The sequence below is a fragment of the Nasonia vitripennis genome, chromosome 4 (genome assembly GCF_009193385.2).
Source record: "Nasonia vitripennis strain AsymCx chromosome 4, Nvit_psr_1.1, whole genome shotgun sequence".
Classification (NCBI taxonomy): Eukaryota; Metazoa; Arthropoda; class Insecta; order Hymenoptera; family Pteromalidae; genus Nasonia; species Nasonia vitripennis.
In genome coordinates this window covers 10,145,959-10,162,172 of record NC_045760.1, presented here as the reverse complement: position 1 = coordinate 10,162,172, position 16,214 = coordinate 10,145,959, and the positions used below count along the sequence as shown (strand labels likewise).

Sequence of the window (16,214 nt, the reverse complement as noted above, 5' to 3'; positions counted from 1 at the left end):
GTTTTGGCTTTTTTGTCAAGGTATTAGGTAATTAGAATTTAGACTTTTAAGAGTTGTGAGAGATTTTGAGACCGCTACCTGTTTCTCCATTTTTGCATTTTTTCTCATTCGAAAACTAACAGGTCTAGAAAGCTCATATTTTGCATATAGATTTCTTTTGTGATTGTGAAAAGATATTTAAAGTTGAATCGGCCTTAACTGAAATACTTTTGTGTTCGACTACAACACCCATGATAGTTATTTAGTCGTATAGCATGAGTTTGCAAGTTTTTCAATTAAGGTCGATTCAACTTTAAATACTTTTACCGACACAACTGTTAAAAGTCAAAATTCTAATTAATGCCTTGACAAAAAAGCTAAAATACTTATCACTTTCTTCGTGTAAAAAATACACTGTAAACCAGAAATACAATGTGCTAGAGATGTTAGTTTCTGTGCAACTGTCTACAAGCAAAATTTGATACGCTAAATTAAAAAATTCATATGGACCTCGATGTGAAAATATGAATGAAAACAGTTAAATCATAATCATGTAGGTTACATGTTTTCTAGGTAGCATAGTAAGTATCTGTGTAAAATTTCAGTTGCTTTTTTATAATGCAAATAAATGGCATTTTAATGATAGACAAACCCACTGACTCTTATACTGAACTTTTCTTCAAATTCACTATTCAAACCAATGATGACGCCATTGAGCATTATTAATATATCTCTATATAAAAAAGTCATGACCGGATGAAGTGAAGCCAAGAATGCGTCAATATGATTGGCTCATGTAGTGCGCATGCGTCAAAAGTATCGTTAGAATTTTTTGATTTGTTTTTGATTTCCAAAATTGATTCTAATATTAAAAATGTAATATAATACTATAATACATATCAAATTGTGTATTTATAATTTGTGTATTTATAATATTCTAGAGACATTCTACTCTCGAGACTATTCTATTCTCGAGACATAACCTTAAAATTTTAAAAGGAGGTTGGCGACGAAACCGCGGCAATTTTGAAATTTATATGAGCGCGAAATGAATCATATATTGTAAAGTTTGATATATTTCCGTGATAGAAAACAAATATTAAAAATATCAATCAAGTATTTATATTCCATTTAATAAGTTAATGAAATTATAGTCTACTACAGTGCGCGCAGCGCACTGCGCCAAGTCTAGTTTATTAAAAAATAGTTTTGAGGGATTTAGTAACATGTTACATGCTTATAAAATATTAGCAGACGTTAGTGTGCCGCCCAACACTTATGGTAGATTTTCTACCAGTCTTATTAGACAGAGATAGAATCAAGAGCGCGCGAAGCGCGCCTTCATTCCTAGTAGTAATACAAATTTGGTTCATTTATATAAGTATTTATAAATTTTTAATGAAAAATTTTGATTTTAATTTCAAAGGTGGTGTGCCCCCCTAATACGGTTCGTGCGAGCGAACAAACGGCGCCGAGGCCCTAATCCTGAGAGATGATTCCTCTGACCGAGACGATTTGTAAGGATTTCGACTCAGTCAGCGCGCTCGACCCCTTTTCTCCATCAGTGCCGAGCAGTCTTCTCAGTTCACGTTTACTTTAGCGTTATTCATTCTGGCGCTGGCGATTTATAGTCTTTTCGGGGCCTTTAAGAGCGAGTGTACGCGCTACTTTTGTTTCTTGGCCGTTTTACTTACCGCCCGGTAATAAAATAGACAAGGGAATTGCTTAGTGTTTTTAGATCTGAATTTATTGTGTTACTTGGTCCGTTGAACGATTTTTGTTTAGATCATAGTTAACTTTTTTGAATGCTTGCTTTACATTTGTTGCACATTAATCAGTCTTTAGAATGTATTATTCTGATGAGGCATGATATGCTTCTGGAATGAGTTCAGACAAATTAACAAAGAAAATTTCAAAGTCAGCTGACAGCATGAATAATTGGTGAAACTCATTAAGAAGGATCGATACTTACTCAATATCTACTTTCTAAAACATTCTCTCGATGCACGCGCGCATTCATAAGAGTAAATAAAAAATGGTCAGGAGCGTGATGGAAAAAAAAAATATTCGAATTATCAAAGTTGCGATATGCGATTACGGAATCCTGTTAAAGTTCAATATTTAAAAAAGTATTCTCATTTGTGTATTATCTTTAAGTATAAACTTATAATTCACGTATATATGAAAAAGTTTCAATCAATCTTCTTGTTTCACAATCTTCCAAGCTCACCTTCTCACCTTCTTTTCCATTCTTCAGGAAATTTCGAGAATCTTTTTTTTATTTTGTTTTAATGAGATTAAGGTCTAGCTGCTGTGAATTGGTTGAAAAAACAAACTTTCGAAGTCGACGAAGCATAAGAATTATGGCTTCAACTTCTTATTTCGTTACCATACTTAAAGAAGCCTTTTTCCTCCGTGTATTGCGTTTCAATTATTTTTTTTTACAAAAAAACTTGTAGACTAAAGTATAAACTTGAACTCTAACAAGCAATTGGTTATTAAATGTACATACTCAATTAATCATGTTTAACTATAAAAAATCCTGAAATTATTTCGCCACAAAAAATAGACACGTAAGATGAATACTTAGTTGTGACTAATGTTTAACAACAGCTACTACAACTTTTATCCTTTTTAATTAGGTTCTAGAGTGGGGCGGCGTCTCATTGATTGACCGCACGTTCGAGGAGGTCGCGCACATTATCGACCGTAGCTCCGACGTAGCCGAGCTCGTCATCGAACACGCAACAGATATGTAAGTATACGGAAGCTCTTATTTCTTTCTTTCTCGCTCTCACCGTGACGGATGAAAAAAAAGCGAATAAAAGATTCGTTAATTGCCTCGGCGCACGCTCTAATTTGATTTTCACCTGTTGTTTTCTTTTTTCACTCTAGTTCTAGTGTCAAAAGTGAATTATCACCATAAACTGGACTCTCCCTCGTTATTTATGATCTTATACCAAGGATTATTTTCATTAATCCGAGTGGACTTTTCTGATTGTGAATCATTATGTCCATTAGTGTTAAGTTTTTTGAATTTTTTTGGAATGTAGCTCATACTCTACATTTTGATTGCACTTGCAACAATGGCAGGCAGTTGGTATAAGCTATTATGGCTATTTTATTGTCAGGTAAACAAACAAACAATTATTTTCGTAATTTTAAATAACGCTATTAACCCTGAATATGCAAGAGTCAACGTTTTTTCCCAAAGCCTACGAGGCACTAATTACGCGAGTCACCTCGAAAATATTGCAAATCGCATTATTTCGAGTTAGTTCGCCGAAGCGGTCTCATGTAACTTGCCTTAAATTAGCGACAACAAGCGCAACTCACCCCGGCAAACTTTGCTGATTCGCAGAAGCGGGGACCACCTGGACGAGCCTGGCGGTATGGTGTCGGCGCCTGAGAAAGTACCCGGTAACCTTGGACTCAGCCAGCTCGGTGAGTACACATACAAACTGTCGTTCTATAATACATATATATGTATAACATATACAATACTCTAACCAGACACACAGCATTTGCATCGTTCATACAATTTTGCGCAATTTAATTCGCGCGAGTCAGGTATAATTCGAGCGTGCGGGTTTACACGTGGAGATATACTCCTGCGCGCTTTCAGCGCCACCATCGGCCCGGGGATTCCTCGAGCTACTGGCTCAAACGTTAATTGCCAAGAGGGGATAGAGAGAATTTTGCTCCGAGCGCCGGGAGAATTAGGATTTGCGCGGGGCTTATGTTTAATAGTAGCGGTGAATCCGGAAAGGATTTGCCATTAAATTTTTATTGCTACATTTTAAGAATTAATGTGGAGATGGGTTCTTAATTGAAAATAAACGTTCTTATTTATTTGCTGGCTTTTTGTTTTAATACATTTTTAGTCAAGACAATTTTTTAAACGAGAATAACTTGACCGAAAAAGTTCAGTATCGATAGTACCATTAACTTGTAATTATTAGTGAAATGCTCATAATGCGTAGTCCTACGTAGCACTTTTGAAGATCTTGTATACCACATAGAAACCAATCAAAACCAGGTTTGTGAGTTTAACTGATAACCCTTGAGCATGAAGTCCAATAAAGCGCATCTCTGACACGATTGAGACAAAAACACAGCCATACATCTGCGCCTAAACAAAATTAATATATATGTGAAAAGGGTTGCCAAACGACGATTGTTTCTTCTTTTGCAGAATCGGATACAAACAAAGCGCCATCGTCACCGACTCGCAGGAAACTGCCAAAGACGCCGGTATAACGAGTTGCTAAAATTGAGCCTACACGTGACCTATTCTCTCTTCTCTATTACTACTACTACTACTACTACTACTACTACTTTCTCCTTTTTATTTCTTTCGTAATAATGAAGATTTCTTTTACTCGTTGCTTCTTCTTTTTTCTCTTTTTGATTCTCTTCCAACGCTCCTCCTCTCTCGTTCAGTCACTTGTCTGAAAAATATTTAACATAAAAAAAAAATAATAACATTAATACAACACAGACATGAAGTGTCGACGAACGCACTTGCACATTCACACAGACACGCACACAACCTGATAGATTTTCCGATGAGACGAATCAGTTAATGGAAAAATGTGTATCTGGCATATAGTGACTTAAGCGCGCACAATCATGATCTTTTCTAAATCCGACACGCATTTTTATGTACATCGTTGCGAGTGTAGCATGTAACAAGCAGAGGAATAGAAACAAGAAATCAGGCTTGAGAAAAGAATCTATTGACAGCTGAGCGCTTATATTCATCACTTCTGGCAATGTCTCAATAAATTCTTTTTCTCGATAACTCCACGAACTTCCGTTGCAAATCACACGATGCGAATGGTCAAGTGAGAAAGAGAGAAAAAATAGACGAAAATAATTTTCTCTCCGATTATTCATCCAAAAGAATGACTGTGCGCTCGATCGTAATCGTGTCTTTTTAATACGCACGCGAGAGTGAGAGTCTTATTAAATTGTTATCGATCATAGTCGTAAAAATTGTACACCCTGGCTTTATGCGCGTGTACGTTTACGAGCTTGCGCACCCGCACGTGTTAACGCGAGGGTCGGTAACTAAGGGAGCCTCTTCTGTACAACACAGATATATACGCACTTTCCCCGTTTCATTTTGGCCTTGATTTTCGTGCACTTACATCTTTTTGCCTCCCCTTTGGCGGGCCGTGAAAAAATTCGTAGACTGTCATGAATGATACAGTATGGTCAACGACGTTTCATTGCCTATGTTTATATTGAATAAAAGAAACTTTCTTAAATTTTGATACCGAATCAATTTTCAATGACTGTTTTTAGTTGAATTTGCGGGCTCCTTTGGTATCTGAACCTACGCAACACTTTCGTTACGTGAGATCAGTACACAGGTGACAGCGAAATTTGGAAATGAACTTTAGGTGCAGAAAAAAAGCGTTTCGATAATCCCAAGATTGGACGACTGAACTTTTTTTATTGTAAATGTACATATAATAAACACGTGACAAAGTATGAACGCGAACAAAACAAAACACAAAAAAATGTATCAACAATGAAAATTCACGAGTAATTTCTATCAAGAGATACGCGAACAAGCTCATATCTTCCTTCCTCTTAAAGACTAACCGCCGAGTGCGATTCCACCACATAGATGATATATAGCATATTATTATACACGTATACATCCTAGAATATAATTATATATTGATTGATTGTTAATCATGTGTATAAAAACTAAGGATATATCTTAGTAGCACCTTGAGAATCGTAAAGCAGCCCGAGCTAACATTTAAAAACAAAGAAAAAGTGAAAATTATTGTAGCTTCCTTCCTTCCTATGTCTGGTGATATACGTAAATACAAGGCGCCGAGCGCAACGACACCTTGTTTCGAGAGCTGAACACACTTACTATCCCCAGGCGACGAAGTATGTGTCTGAGCGGAATTGACGTTTATCTGCTTAGTATCGGGGTTAAGATGCTTCTCGTGTTGTCCCGCCTCATTCTTTCGCTTCTCCCCGTTCAAATGTGTATGCGTTGCGTTCAGAGGAAAAGAAACGAGAACTGAGAAATACAAGAAAACTCATCGTTGAGTTTATACTGAAAAATGGAAAATCCTGCGTGCAACCTCGTGCTTTTCGAAGTATTTTTTATCATTATAGCTTTGCTTGTTTCTTTTTTTCTATGAAGCACTTTTTCAATCAAGCACCTTCTACACCTTTGACGTTTTGCCCCTGACAAAAATAAACTGTTATCATTATATTATACTATTAGCGCTAGAGCCACTTTTTACACGTAGTATTCTGATGAGTAAACACGCTGCAGTGCGATTAGAATAATAGAGCTTATTTCAACCGCACGCAGAGCCTCGACATTTTTTTTTTACTTTTTTCGAAAAACTCAGCCTCGCGCTTTTAGTCGGAGAGCGCGGAAGATGGCTCGAGTGATGCCCAAGAGGAATTTGAATGTCAGCTTTGAAATTTAAATATATAAAGGCGAAATTTTCACTCGGGCACGTCTCTAGCTACCCTTTTTTCTCTCCCTCGCTGTCTCACCACCTCTTCCATTATCGAAGAAGAGATAAGAATAGAGTTTTATGCTTTGCGAAAATTTTGTGAGTCTAAGCAGGTGACTATTAGGGTAATGTGCGACCATTACCGACTGAGTAAATTTATAAAAGTGCTTAAATTTTCCAGGACTAAACGTAAATTTTAATTTAAAGAATTTTTCGTGAATTTTCGCAAGTGTGTTAAAACAGAGGTGTGATACGTACTATTAAATATGCAACGGCACATCACCCTAATTGTAACTGGTGAGATTAGATTACGAATGTTATACAAGAGAATGCCTCTATTGTATGTTGACTTCGGTGAATGAATATTGCTGTGTCGCGCCGAATGAAAAGGAAAAACTGAAAAAGAAAAAAAAAATATAGAGCTTTCGTACAATCAATTTTGTAGTGAGCTGACGCACATTAAAGGAGGTTTCTTCTTCGCTGGTGATAGACTTAATTATCATTGACGAGCTTCGAGCGGATAATCTCTTTGCTATAATACATTACCAATCAAAAAAATATAAAAAACAGCATAAAAGCGAAAGTCTACTAAAGCGCGCATCTTGATTAAATCCATGACATTAACAAATTTTTCATTTTTGGAGATTTACTCATTTTCGAATTTAAGGGAATCTTTCAAATTTGTTTGTTACCGACTGAGTAAAATTACTTACTTGAATTGGTGTTACATTGATCTGATACATTTATGCAACTAAGCATTGTCAACCAAGTAACCAAAATGTTGCATGCTATTAATGTGTGAAGATTCAACAAATGTTTACAAATTTTATAAATTTGTACATTACGATACAACGAATAGATTTGGTGTTGAATAGCCATAGTAAGAAACATCTTAGATAAGTTCTTTTCGTAAAATCTTATAATTATGTGGTATTTAATCAACGAAGTTTTAATGTGATTTCTGAATATAAAAGTTTGAACGATTTCAACCTCAAAACCATCTTTCTAGATAATTAAGGTTTTACTCAATTGGTAATAAAATTTGATATTTCCTTAAGATTTTGATGAAAATATAAATGGTAAAATTTGTCAGCATTGTCTACAATTGTTAAAAAACTTAAGTAAAGTAAAATATTTAAAATAAATAAAATATATTAGATAATTGAATAGTCACTAACTGTGATTTTTAGATACTTTTTAGATGATTTTCCTCGTAATTTTTCTAAAAAGTTTTATTAGAAAAGTAAAATCAATAGTGCTTACAAATGCAATTTTCCTCGTAATAGCTCTATTTGTTCACCACAATGTAGTAGGTTTAATGATTTTGTAAATTTTCTTCAGTTAGGCCTCAAAAAGTGTCAGTTGGGGCGAGTCGTGAGTTTATCTGTAATCCTTTAGTCCAATCTATCTGTAAATAATTTTTTTTAATAGAAATATTCAGCGGTAAAATCGATGAAAAGAATTCAAAAGACCATTTATCTGTATATATAAAAACAAAGATATTTTAACTTTGAATTAGAGTATACTTATATATTTTTGAAATAAATTAAACAATGTATAACTATAATTACATATCTTGCGTAAAATTTGTGACTGATACAATAATTGATTAAAATAATGGAAAAATATATATATCGCTATAATTAGTATGTGTATGCGTACAAATAAAATTTTTTTCATCGACTTCACCCAGACACTTACTCCAGATTTTTAAAGTGAAAATTCTTATATCAGCCGTCGTTTTTGTGCGTATATATTATCGATGATGAAAACTTGTATATTCATTGAACTAAGTAATCGTTGATTGGTAGTAGAGTTTATAAATATATACACATAGTGATCCGGCCGAAGTGTGCGTTTGTGATAGGCCGTTACGTCTTTCCTGTTCTTCAATAAATATATATATTTAATTTTATTTTGAGAAAAAAACTTGAAGCGTTGGTTTGAAGTCAGATGAAGATACTATAGAAGATAGCATGTTCAACAAGAAAAAATACATATGAAAATTCCATCGTAACGCCAAATTATCGTGTTTCAAAATTTAAACGTATCTAAGCGTACGAGAACACAACATACACTTATAATCTATACGGACGTAAAACGTACAATTATACAGGTGTAACAATGAAAATTAATATATGAAAATATCGAATAATTGTAAACTGGGAATAAACAGAAGAGAATAGCAAAGTCTTTCTTTTGCAATATTTGTACTGAAAGAGAAGAGAAAGATTCGCGTGCCCACTAACGTAAAGAAAAAGATCTTTGTTTAGTTTTAACGTACTTGTGTAAGTTTATCAGATTATCTAATCTTATTGTACAAAAAATCAAATAAATAAAATTATCATAAATTTTCATGTTTGTTCTTTGAATGATACAAACATTTTGATACTTTTTGTTGAGTAGTCTTGGCTTGAAAATTATTTAAGTGCTTTTGTTTGTTAAGTGATTTAATACTAATTAATTCGCACTGTTTGACTGCACTTTATTTTTAAATTCGTGAATTTTTGCATTTACAAACATTCTTTTGTCCTTCACGTTAAGTAGATAGCTACACGAGAGCTTCATTCTTCCGGTAGAAAATGAACAAAATGAAAAGAACATTATCACGCGAGCAATTTTTCTCTTGACTCTTTTATATATAATACTTCTTTTTTCTTCCTGTTCTATCACTCTTTAACATCTTTACTCATCGTCATCCCGACGCTGCCCCTCGTCTTACTTTTTTCATGTTACTTTTGTGTTTTCAACAGCAAATGACAATGACAATATGGTGTTACGTTTTTTCGTTCTATTCTTTTTGTTGATCGTAAAAGGTGTTTTAAAAAATGTCGATGTTTTGATTTAGTTGGAAATTGATATATACCTATAACATACATAGCTGTTCACTTGATCTTGGTTTGACTAAATTACTCACTACTCTGTCGGAGGAAAGATAAAACGAGATCTTGCATTAATAGCATTTAGTTTGGTTTTCACGTTGACGGCTCTTGGATGGACATACCTTTGTTATGTTTTATTTTGTTTTACTTCGTTATCACGTATTCCTGTCGCTCCTTCATGGCGTTTCTCTGCAAAGTGTCTCTGTGTGCCCTGAATAGAAAAAAGAGAGTAAGACCCAAAATGCGCCGACGATTGACCAAAGAGAAAATACAAATGTAAGTTGTCATGTGGAAACAAAACTTTCTGGCCTTGACCCTCACGCTATAATACTCACTCCCAACTGGCACGAATATATATTTTAGTCCATTTATCTATTTATTCTTCTCTTATTTCTATACTTTCTGTCCTTTCATTATCTACAGTGAAGCGTGTGGTGATTAGTTGAGTGTTTACAGTCTAAGCACGATTTTCGAGAGGTTATTACAGACTATAATCTATTTCTGGTAAATTTGACGTATTCTTAAAAGAAGACTTAATTTTGTTTTGCACATTTGCTTGAAATGAAGAAAAGGATACCATACATTAACAATTCTAATAAAAGTAGAATAGAATATAGTTCATACAAAATAAAAATAGTGCATTAACTGTAAACTGTCATCACAATATCACCCACCTTTGATTTTGGCAATGCTACTTACCCATGCATACATATTGCTCAGATCGAATGATAACGTAATTGTGTCTGTAACTGACAGCCGAGTATCCAATGACCGATGAATGATAGTCATCTAATTAACATAGATTAATACGTACATTATATGCACGCAATAGTATATAGTTTTGTCTCTATGAAAGAAAATTGTTTGTTATAGAAAATACTGAAACTGGCATGTATTAACTACGACTAAACCTTATACAATTTACTATTGAACCGAACCTGTAAAACCTCGATAAAATATATGATTTGTATTAGAGTAGTTGTAACTGTAAATTACTGTATCTAGTAGGTCACTATTATATAAAATAGCAACTCATATTCACAGCAAATAATTAATTAGAATTTGAATCTGCTCGTACAAACGAAAATAACGAAATTTTGTCAGTGACGGATGCATTTGCCTGCGATATATATGACTATACAACTGTATTCTACTTTTATTTAGCAATTATACGAATTTTTCTTAATGCATTAAAATGATCACAAGCAGACCTTATTATACATCTCTGGCATCTCGTATGCGACTTGCTCGTGTATCATGCGAGACATAACACGCTATATATTATTATTACTTTTCTTTCTATTTGCTTTGGCGAGCATGTGCCTGCGTACAAATAGAGAGTTACGAAGAAGATGGAGAGGTCGGAGGGGGGTACGGATACGGAGAAGACGAAGGCTTCCCCGAAGGTATCTTTTTTCCTTTCGGGGCATCCCTTATAAAATAAAGGGGGCCGTGGGGATATCGTGCGTATACACGTACACGCATAACACAGAGACACAGTCACAGAACACGTACACCATCAGACTCGACGTATCAGCGCTACAATCGAACGCCGGCTGTGTGTGTTATAATCCGGCGGGATAGAGAATTTCTGGGTTTCTTTACGACGGCACTAAATTTTCATTGGCCGAATTACGGGCTGGTAAAAGTTTCATGCGGGCCTGCGCTCTGCGTATACATATCGTTTGATTTCGACGTCGATGTATGCGAATGATGTATCGCGTGAAGAAGAGAAGGGAAGAGAAGAAAAAAAAACGAGGGAAGGCGGAAAGTTATTGATACGGCCAGGTTCGTCATATCCTGCTTGGATTCTTCAAATTTGAATGGATCTCATTTTCGGTAAGCACGACGGATATGAAATAAAATTGTTATTTTCGGGTGTACTGCGACCGGAGTCGAGATGTGGCATAGATTTATATTAATCGTTCAATAATTAGGAAAGTATATTGGTATGCAGTTCATTGTTCAAATTTCAAATTGCCCATCTACTTGATTTATGCGACGTCTTGATTGAACGCGAAATATCACACGATTAGCTCTGAAATTGAGATCCATTCAAAGTTGAAAGAGCGTTGGATAATTCGTAAGGCAGAAAAGGCGATGATTAATGAATCTACAGATCTGGATGGATTAAAAACCCGGTGCGAAGTTTCAGAGAAGGAGATGAACGTCTACGGAGAAGATACCACCCACGTATACCCAGAACAATATCTTACAGCTTGTACCTCTTGTATAATTCATGAAAACGACGGCTGCGCGCGAATTTGGATCTTGCAGGGCGAACAAACCAGCGTCGAGCAGACGGCGAGTAATCCTCGACGTCGACGACGACAAGTTTTGTTTCTGCGGGGAGAACGCGAGAGAGATATTGAAAGAGAAAACGAGGGACAATGCGGACGCTAAGAGAACGGGAAAATGAGCGAGGATGAAAGAGAGACGCGAGCATGAGTCAGGGAAAGCGTCGCGTTGGGAATTAGAGCGCGGAGGTTGGGGGGAGCGCGCGAATTTTTGATGCGTCTTTTGCAAGATGTTGCCACCGACTTTCCAAACTTTACTGTACCGAGAAGACGATGTTTTAGGCAAGTTTTTGAAATTAAAGTTTGCGAAAGCTCGTGTAATGAATAATTTGCTTGTAAATATCATGAAAGTAAAACAAAAGCGTTGGTCCATGCATTTTTAATAAGACGGGCAAGTTTCCATCTCGTCGCACTTCTCTGCCTCTCTATGTCTCGGTTTCTCTGTCTCTTACGAAACTTTAATCGGCCGCGATCATTACGCCTCGGCGGAGGATCGTGCCGTCGACCTTGAAGTTTCTGAGCCTCCCCGGACTTTTGTCGTCTATGTCGCCTCTCAACTTCCGTACTTAGCGTCGGAACTACCTTCAAGTGAGGGGATTAAACGTTAATTCGAGAATTTCCTTGGTTAAGCTTGAGCTCTTTGAGCTGCTGCGGTGCGTATCAGCCTCATGGAACTAATTTTCTACAAATTTTTCGATGCAAACGCAAATTGGCATGATCGACTATGTTTTCTGCAGATCTCGCAAACCACAAACGTATTGAAAATAATCTTGCTGTAAAATCACGAAATATTTTCGCAAATCCCTAATTCCTCCAAACTCCAGTAATATATCACTGACGGGAGTTCAGTATCTTCGAATGCGAACTTCTTCATCTCCATTCTCTGAGGAGACTTTCCCTCGTCGATATCGCAAAAGCGAAGACCTTTTGTGTGTAAGTTCCGCTGGTGCTGCAAAAAAAGCCTTGACCTCGCGCGCTGTCGGGATTTCAGCGGGAGAGCTTGTGGCCTCGAATTTCCCGGACCGGATATTGGACACCTTTTCCGCGATGGACTTGCGATAAGCGAGATGCGAAAGTTTAATTATGCGGTATGCATAAGCTTGGTAAAAAATGAAGTTAATCAAGGGGCGCGACAGCGCTGCGCTGGGAAGAAAAAGTACGATTTGTCGACGGCGCAACCCTATATACTTTGAAATTGGGTTTTCTTAACCTTAAAAAAAATCTCGAGAGCATTTAAATCATTACTATTGTACTACTAATCTGTTGGTATCTACTTGAATATATTAACCTAATCTTTCATGATTAAAAAGATTCATCCAAAAATATTAAGTTATTAACTTAATATTGCAAGTTGAAAATTTGCTCGGTATATTTCTTTTCGTTCAGAGTTTCCATCCTCTCCCGATTTTTTTCGTCTCCTCCGGTCACGTGACTTCCGGTGAGTATTATATTAGGTATTATACACCCGTGGTTAAAGTGGTTCATCTACTTGACCGACATTCGTCTGCTACTCGGCGATACACGCGATTATATGCATATAATAATGCTATACGATTATATGCGCGATGCGATCAATGTCTAAAGCAATAGTAGCTTATTGTCTATCGAATAGATCAAGATTTCATGAAGTGCAATAGCAAGGAGGATATGCTTTGTAAAAGATGTGGAATCTCCCAAAAAAACTTTTTTGAAAAGTGAAAACCTTGGCAAGAAAAAGACTAATAAACGTAGTGAAATCTTTAAATATTAAAATGTCAAGTAAATGTTTTTTGCTATACGTATTAAGATATAAAATTAAAGTTAAAATTAGTTTTCCCAAAAAATGATATCTTAATGCGTATAGCAAAAAACATTTACTTGACATTTTAATATTTAGAGATTTCACTACGTTTATTAGTCTTTTTCTTGCCAAGGTTTTCACTTTTCAAAAAAGTTTTTTTGGGAGATACAAGTATACGGTGAAATTAAGACGAAAAAGAGCTATTGATTTTTGTGAAGCTAATTGGATTTTTTGTTCCGGGCGAAATAGCAGTTGCATTTCAATATTTATTTTGTCGAGTATATATTGGAGTATAATATTCAATTCAGGTCGGATTATGTTTCGTTCGATGATTTTATTCAGTCGTTACGGTGCATATTGGGTCAGACCCAAATCCATGATTTTTTTTCTTTCTTTTTTTTTTTACGTGGTATTTGGAACTCGAAAGTTCATCGCCTCATCTACGCAAGCCTTCCACGCTGCCCTATCTTGTGTCAACCCCACCCAAGATGCACCTCTCCGATCGACACCCACCCGTCCTATTTCTACTAGATCCGCTTTTACGTTGTCCTCCCATCTACGTCTAGGTCTACCTAAAGGTCGCGTTACCATCGGCCTGCCCTTCATGACACGCACTGCCGTACGGTCATCTCCCATTCTCGCTACGTGCCCTGCCCATCCCAATCTGCGCGAGTTTATTATTCTGTTAATATTTGGTGACGCGTACAGATTGTGTAACTCATCATTGTGTAGTCTCCTCCATTCCCCGGTTTCCTCATCTTTCTTCGGCCCGTATATTTTTCGCAGGACTTTATTTTCAAATACCCTAAAACGGTTGTCCGCCTGCTTAGTGAGAGCCCACGTTTCGCACCCGTACAGAACCACCGGCAGTATTATTGTCCTGTATATTCTTATTTTAACGTTTTTAGACAACAGCCTCGACTTAAGTAAATTACTCACGGCGTAGAAGCAAGCATTACCCGAATGGAGTCTCTTGTTTATTTCGACATTAATCTCGTTTCTATCATTTATGGTCGTACCCAAATAGCTTATCCACAATCATGTACTTTGTTTTTGATTCACTCACTTCTAACCCTGTATACTCCACCGCTTTTATGAGAATTTCCGCGTTTCTTGCTACCGTTTCCCTACAATCCCCCAGTATATCCAAATCATCTGCGTAGCCTAGTATCTACGTTGTTCCATTAAGCGTTGCGCCCAGCTGGCTAACCTGCATTTTTCTAACGGCATACTCTAACGTTAAGTTGAACAGCACCGTAGAGAGCCCATCCCCTTGTTTTAAACCATCGCGTATCATGAAGGGTTCTGATACATTACCGCCTACTCGGACCTTACCCATGCTTCTGTTCAGACATTTTCGAATTAATCTCACGAGTTTTTTCGGTACACCGAGAAGTACTAGAATTTGATACATTTTGCTTCGCTTAATAGAGTCGTACGCTTTTTTAAAATCTATAAATAGTTGGTGTATGGTTTCGCAAAATTCCCACTTTTTCTCTAACAACTGTCTTATGGTAAACATTTGATCGCTCGTCGATCTGTTGCGCCGAAATCCGCACTGATAATCTCCTACTATATCTTCCGCGAATGGAGTGAGTCTAGCTTGTGTTACGTTTGACAGAACTTTGTAGCACGTTGCTAAAAGTGAGATACCCCTATAGTTATTGCAGACTGTCTTATCCCCCTTTTTAAAAATCGGTATAATGATAGATTCCTTCAAATTTTCGGGTATTGTTTCATTTTTCCAGATAGCACATACTAGTTTATAGATTTTGAAAGTGAGCTCGACGCCCCCATATTTGAGTAACTCAGCTGGTAGAGAGTCATTTCCCGCGGCTTTGTTGTTTTTTAGTTTTTTAATCGCGGCCTCTACTTCTTGGTAGCTCGGTTCCTCCACGTGGAGTTCAGCAGTGTGAATTTCGTCCCCGAATTCTTCGCTATTTTCGTGCACGTTTACCCAGATCCATGTTTATTAAGCAAAATTCATATAGGAAAAATATGGGACTACTTATTGGCTTTCATTCTTCTGGAATTTACTAATTTTAGCTTGCATCAAAGTTGAATAAAGTCAAGTACGGGCGTAATTCAATAAATATCAAGCAGAAAGCTTGCAAGCCTCTGACTGTAAAAATACCTCCTTTTGATTTCTCGATACATTGACTGCGTAATAGCTTTACCTCGGCCGTTAAAGAGTTCCCCGCCTCTGTCGATAGACCCATCAAAACTTTTGCGCGGTTGCCACTCCAAAGGCTAATTACGAAGACTCTCGAGCTTTTTCTTCCGGCAGCGTACAGCAGCAGCTTCTGCTTGTCGACATCAAAAGTCACAAAATTTCATAAAGGCTGCTGCTGCTTTTTTATGCGCTCGAGAAATTTTCCTTTCTCGCCCTTTGAGCCCTTTATTGTGCCGACACGTGCATAGCCGACCTGACACACGTGTGTCCAGCGACACTTGTTTCTTGTCATAAGGCCTGGTTTTACGTTTATGATACTAGACTAAAGCTCGATGTACTATAAGAAGACGTCGCAGTATTTAGGACGAAATCAATTCAATCGAGTAAACTCAGTCAACGAGAGGCCACGCGACAAAACGCCGGCAAATTTCTGCAAAATTCAAAGGATTGAATTGAATTTGAAAAAGAGCTCAGCCTAACTCGTTGCACAATAAAAAGCGGCCCGCATTCAAGGACTTTAGGTTCGTATAGAAAAGCTGCTCGTACGTGTCTGCGGGAAAAAAGAGAGACGAGAGAGATGGTCAGCAGCAAGAAGATCAAGAG

At 36.8% G+C, this 16,214-nt stretch overlaps 1 protein-coding gene across 7 annotated transcripts in view; it reads left to right on the top strand.

The window, feature by feature from the left end:
* LOC100116327 (regulating synaptic membrane exocytosis protein 1) overlaps positions 1–16,214 on the top strand; it is a 153,642-nt gene that overhangs the window by 119,126 nt on the left and 18,302 nt on the right. For all 7 annotated transcript variants that reach the window (XR_004227595.1, XM_031929944.1, XM_031929942.1 and 4 more), the window contains exons 14-16: positions 2,622–2,734; positions 3,341–3,423; positions 4,175–4,233. Coding sequence is in view for 6 of the 7 variants with exons in the window: in XM_031929944.1 (XP_031785804.1) it covers positions 2,622–2,734; positions 3,341–3,423; positions 4,175–4,233 (255 nt within the window). In the remaining variant the exon portion in view is untranslated. The remainder of the gene's footprint in view (positions 1–2,621; positions 2,735–3,340; positions 3,424–4,174; positions 4,234–16,214) is intronic.